At 60.9% G+C, this 6,000-nt stretch overlaps 1 protein-coding gene across 2 annotated transcripts in view; it reads left to right on the top strand.

The window, feature by feature from the left end:
* The first annotated feature begins 242 nt into the window (after positions 1 to 242).
* Positions 243 to 6,000, top strand: part of MRC2 (mannose receptor C type 2) — a 56,764-nt gene continuing 51,006 nt past the window's right edge. The window contains exon 1 of one of the 2 annotated variants that reach the window (XM_059147358.1): positions 243 to 984. In XM_059147358.1, coding sequence (XP_059003341.1) covers positions 849 to 984 — 136 coding nt within the window. In that variant the 5' untranslated portion in view covers positions 243 to 848. The remainder of the gene's footprint in view (positions 985 to 6,000) is intronic. The other variant, XM_059147357.1, reaches the window with a different exon arrangement.

Below are 6,000 nucleotides of genomic sequence, written 5' to 3'. Positions count from 1 at the left end.
AGGGACGCTGACCCCAGGGTCCCGCAAATGCTAAATAAAACAAGACGTGCCAGTGTTTGCGCTCGGCACATGGCAGGGGCCCTGCCTCCCCCTCCCCCAGTCTTCGCCTTGGTGGCCGAACCCTGGGCTCCGCCCCTTTCCCCCCAGACCGGGGGAGGGGTCCTCCTAGGCGTGGAGGTAGCGGATGCTCGCCGGCTGCAGACTTGCACAGAAAGGCGGGATAGAGGGGGCGCCCGCGGCCCGGGTCTGGCCGCCTGGGTCGGCCGCGCGCCCCAGCCCCACCGGCCCTCGCAGCCCAGGTCCCGCCACGCCGTGAAGTTTGCGGAAACTTTTGCCGTTGCTTCCCCGCCCGCGCCAGCCGGGGAGCTGTGACGCAGCGTCTGGGGCTTGAAGCCCGGACTGAGAATAGAGGGACGGCGAGGCGGGGAGAGGGAGGGGACGGAGAGCGAGAGAAAGAGCGCACGCCGGGGTCCTCCGCGACCGCGCGGATTCTCCTCTCCGCCTCCCCTTTCTTTCCCCCCTTGGCGCTCTCTCTGCCGCCCCGGGCCCGCGCCCGCCCGCGCCTCCTCCCCTTCCCCTCCCACGCTGCCCGCTTCCCTTCCCCTCTGCCCCTCAAACCCTCCTCCCGGGTTCTGCGCTCCTCCCTCCGCCCTCCCTCCGCCCGGCCAGCCTCCTTCCCTCCTCCTCTCCTCTCCTCCCCGGGAGGCATCACTTCGTCCCGACCGGAGGGAAGACGCGAGCCCCTCGCGGGCGATCATCACAGCCCTGCGCCCGCGCTGCCACCGCGCGCCGCGCCCGTGCGCCCTCGGTCCCTCCACCCCCCCGTCCCCCAGCGCCGCGCCGCGGGCATGGAGCCCCGCGGGCCGGCCCCCGCGCCCTGGCCTCGTCACCTGCTGCGCTGCGTCCTGCTCCTCGCGGGTCTGCACCTCGGCCGGCCCGGTGCGCCCGTGTACGCCGCCGCCGCCGCCGCCGCCGCCCTCCCGGGTAAGGCGCTGCCAACTTGGCCAACTTCGGGGGCCGGGCGGGGGAGGGGGACAGGAGTGGGCCGCTCTCGACTTTCCCTCTTTTTTTTCTTCCAGAAGCGCGTGTGCGTGTTCATGTGTGTGCGTGCGTGCGTGCGTGTGTGTGTTTGTGTGTGACTGGGTTTTTTTAAATCGTCTCCGCTTTTCTGGAAGCAGGGTTGGGGGGGGGGGAGAGGGGAGGAGGAGCGCGCCTGGAGGTGGGGGAAGACCTGAGTGGAACCAGATGTGGCAGGCGGCGGGGGAGGGGAGCCCGGGGGTCTCGAGCCGCCTCAGAGGAAGAGGGCGGGCTCCGGGGAGACCCCCGCGCCCACCCCCGCTCCTGGACCACCCGGCGCCGGCCCTGCGTTGGGCCGGGAGACGTGCGTCCGGGGAAACCAGAGGCTCCGTGCGTCCAGGATCTTCCTCCAGGCCAGTCTCACCCCTGCGTTATTACTGTTTTCGAATTATTCGTCAGGGCTTGTTTGCCCTTCCTGGCATCTGGGGGGTGGGGGTTATATTTTCCACACTCGGCCTTCAAGGACAGCTTGTGGCATGTGGCAGCCGTGCTGTTTGAAGGGATCTCTGTGGGGCAATAGCGTGTCCCCAGGATGCAGCGACAAGCGGGGTGCTGTGTGTGTGTGTGCGTGTGCGCGTGTGTGTGTGTGGCGTGGCGTGGGTGGCTCTGACCAAACTGGCGCCCCTCCAGAGTAGACAGACCTTGGGCCCCAAAAGAGCTGCTAAAGATGCAAAAATCCAAGCAACAAAACAAAAAACCCAAGTTGTGCCTTCTCTTTCTGCTGCTCTTTCAAAGGGTGACAGTGCTTGTAGGGACAGACCCCTCAGCAAGAATTTGAGAGCTAAAGGGAAAGATCCACTTCCAGAGTGGGGGGGTTGCGGGAGTCAAAGCTGGCACGGTGGGGGAGTGTGGTTATTACAGCCCCCGCGCTGGGCCCAACCTGGCTGGCTGGATGTTTAATTTGGGGCTGGGGGTGAGTGAAAGGGGACAGTCAGTGCAGTGTTTGCAGTTTGGTGCAAAACCCATCAGCCCCCTGGAGGCTCCAGGCCCTCTAGCCGAGGCCGATGCTTGCTCAGTTGGCCCGCCCGGTGTGACGTAGAGGACCAAGACACGTATTTGCCCGATGGAGCTGTCCTGATTGTGCAGATGGGAGTGGTGGGGTCTGGAGGGACCCATAGTCACATCGAGTAGAATCCCCTCCCCCGCCCGCTGAATTCCAGACCCACCTGGAGCTGAATGTTAGACACCAGCCAGGCCATCCGGCCCTACCCACCCCAGGTCAAGGCTCAGCCGATGTCCCCCTGCCTCCCAGCCCTCCCGCCTGTGTCTTCTCCTCCGTGAAGGAACTTGACAGGGCGGGAGGCCTGGAGGAGGGTGGCCATTCCAAGAGCCCCAGAGCACAGTTTAAAGCCAGGCCCTGGGAGAGTCATGGCTAGAGTGCTGACTCGGCCCTTTCCCCCACGGAGCTTTTGACGGAGCTGGAAATGGTGAGAGGCCCCATCTGGGAGGACGCCCGGAGTGCCCCCTCTACCTTCTGGTCTCCCCCTCTCTTGGCACCCTCCTCAGGCCATGTCTCAGGCGGGACTTGTAGCCCCCACAGCCTTGGAGGGGGCCCGTCCCAGTGGTATTGTTCCGATCACGCCCATCCGAAGCTTAGGTATGGGCAGGAAGGAAGCTAGGGGTGTGGCCCTGGAAGGATGAGTCCCCACAGCAGCTGTTGAGTAATAGAAAGTTGAACCACCGTGGTCCCCGCACATCATTGTTCCCTCTGCCCCGAATGCTCCTCCTTGAGGCCGAATTCCTCCCTCCATGCCCCCTGTACCTGATGAATTTGATAGTCCCCGGGAACCGTCTACTGGATCCGAACGGTTGGGGAAATGCGCTGCTGGGGCAGAACTACACCCCGAGTGTCTGCGGGTGGCTCTCTTTAAGCACCAGCAGGGGAGCCCCGGGGCAGCAGAGTAGGGGGCACCACCCCTTGGGGGCAGCGGTTGGCCATGCCTCGGTGTGTGATGGCAGCACGTGCGTCTTCTCCACCGCCATAGGGCGCCCCACAAGGTGTGGCTGGAAGACCTTTGTAAATTGCAGCATTGGTGTGTATTTGCGACACAGGAGAAACTGTGTGGGGGACGGAGGGCAAGGGTCGCCAGGGTTCTCTGGAGGGAAGCTGAGTGGGACCAGGCTTTGCAGAGGCAGGGACGGTGAGCAGAGAGGGAGACCTGGAAGTTGGGCTAGGCTTTCTGTCTGGGAACGATGTGGAAGCTTGCCGGGCTGGGGTAGAGAGTGGGATGGGGGGAAGCTGGCCAGGTGCCCGGGAGGCCAAAATTGGGGAGCCACTTGCTGGCTGGCTTGCTGGCTGATGGTGGGGAACCCCAGGGCTTACTGAACAGAGGACTGAGGTGCAGATTGGAAGGAGGGTTCCTGGGAACCCTGGGGGTTTTCGTGTACCCAGGCTGAGGAGTGAAAGGAGGTTAAGAGATTTTCCTTTGGGGACAGACCCTGCTGCCTAGGGGGCAGAGAAGGAGGTGTTCCTTTGAAAGGAGCAGGTACTCGCTGCCGCTGGGGGTCAGCCAGACACGTGGCCTGCACTTCCGGCCCAGCCCCTGGTGAGTCACGGAGCTCAGATCCTTCTTATTCCCCTACCCACAAAACCCAGTCTTCCTGGCTCCAACCTCTTGTCTTCTGTGGGCTGCCGGGGCTTGGGTGGCGGCTGGCTGAGCTTTGGTTGGTGCTGGGAGCCGGCTCACCTGGACGAGGTGAGGGTGCAGGCAGGGGAAGAGGAAGCCCGGGTCTTGGTCCCCATCTGTCGCACGAGAGACATCTTGCCTTTCGGGTGCTTGCACGGGTACAGTGATTTGGACCGATGAAATGATTTCAGAAATACCGTGAAAGTCTCAGAAGAGGATTCGTGTGGATTCACCACTAATTTAACTCCTGTTGCTCCCTGCGGAGGGTCGAAGTGGTAGCAGCAAGGGCCATCATTATTCTTGTGCCGGGTGTCGGGTGCCGTGCCCCGTGCTCCACAGTCAAGAGCCCTTGCACCGCACAACCCTGGAGGGGTGGGGGGCCTTACCATCCGTTTTGCACACTGGCACTCAGGAGACGCGAGTCGTCAAGTCACTTGCTCAAGACCACACTGCTCCACAGTAGCAAGTGATAAAAGTAAGATTTGAACTCAGGGGTGGCCACGGAGCCCAAACCCTTCAGGACCAGACCATGCTGCGTCTCTGTGAGTTAAACACTGCCGGGGTATGTGGTAGGAAAGGCTGAAAGATCCTGCTTGATGGGTATCTCTCCAATAGCTCTAAGCCCTCTAGAACATCCCCTCAATGTGTCCTCCAAGGAACCCTAGGAAGAGGGTAGAGTGGGCAACCCTCTGTTTATACCCGGCTGTCAGGGTGCTTGTCTCTCCCTCGGGCCCACTGGGCCCAAGACACAGGGACCAAGCCGGCCATAGCATCCTCAGGGTATCTCAGGTGCCTGCTCTGAGGGGGCATCCAGAAGCTCCTGACTGAAGTGGCCTAAGGGGGAGGAGCCAGCCCTCGCCCCGCCCCCCTTCCCCAAGGGCAGGGATATCTGGGTTCATTCATTTGCTTTGATGAGCCCACACCATGCCGACAGCTTGGATGATGGTGGCCTGTTCTTTTGAGCCCACCACCCTACACCTCCAGTGGGGCATCCTTGGACTCAGAGGGCCTAGGTATGGCTGACAGAAAGTGTCCCTTCCTGTTTGGTCCTTCGTGAGATGGGAGGGGCCACTCCCCATGACTGGATCCTATAAATCTGGGTGGGGTGGGCCATGGCAGCAGTGACGCAGCTCTTGGATCTCACCCTGGGCACTGCAGGTCCCGTCACTCCTCAGCCAGGAGTGGTGTCTGTAAACAGGCAGGCCGGATGAAGGCCGCGTCGTGGCATCTGTGACCCCGGGGACCTGCCAGCATCAGCCAGCTCCAGTCACTTAGAGGACAGATTGGGTGGACCCCCAAGCTTCACACGTGGCCTGATGAGGAACCCCAAGGGTTCTTTCCTTTCCTGCCCTTCCCTGTCCTCTCCTGGCCCCTTGACCATGCAGAGACCCCTCCCATGGTGCCTGGCTGGACCCATGCTCTCTGCTTCACCTCAGCCCTGCTGTTCCCCCCGCCATTTCAGTTCCTCTGGTTGGATTGCTAGATGATGGGTTTGAAACCTCAGCTGCTTCTCGCTTCCTTTAGCCCGCTCTGCCCCATCTCCCCACCGAACCTTCCTTGTCCACTCCTGCCCAGGCCTTTGCGCACAACTTCCTCTGCCTAGGATGCCCTTGTCTTTTTCCTCCGTGGCTGTCACTGCCCCTCCTTCCGAGACTCAGGATCCTGAGAAGGACACAGAGGAGTCTTGGTCACTGCTTTGGGCTCACTGGAGCTAAGGGGAGGCAAACACCCAGATGCCACTCTCCGGATAAACCCCAGCATGGGGGAGGGGCCTTCTCTTTATCCCTCTCTCTGGGATCACCTGTAGGAGGACAGTGACAAGCTTTTGCCCTGAGCTTGGACAAGCACCTTCCTGTAGGGAAAAACAAGAAGCCAGTTTCCCATCCTTTCCTGGCATCCTCAGAGAGTGTTTGGAAAGGGAAGCGGATGTGGTACTCCCCACTGTAGACTGAGGCAGGAGCGCGGTGTGGCCGGGAATGTTCCCGCCTCCCCTTTTCGGTCTTCCAGAAATGTAAATCAGGACTGAGGTAATGCCACTCATCAGCTGTGGGACCTCAGGCCAAGATTCAAGTGTCTTCATTTGCAAAATGGGAAAAATAAAGCAGTACCCCCTCCTTAGGGGTATTGTAAGAGTGACACGAAAATGAGATAATATGTGTATGAGATGCGTGCCTGGTACAGAGTCATTTCTGAGCAACTGATATTAAGTTGTTGTCATTTTTTATTATTATTAGGAAGAGAGAACATGAATATGAAGGGACTTAAATGTGAAAAAACACAGTCCTCAGCATACAAA

This window comes from Mustela lutreola, chromosome 15 (genome assembly GCF_030435805.1).
Source record: "Mustela lutreola isolate mMusLut2 chromosome 15, mMusLut2.pri, whole genome shotgun sequence".
Taxonomy (NCBI): domain Eukaryota; kingdom Metazoa; phylum Chordata; class Mammalia; order Carnivora; family Mustelidae; genus Mustela; species Mustela lutreola.
This window is presented reverse-complemented; position numbering and strand designations above follow the sequence as displayed.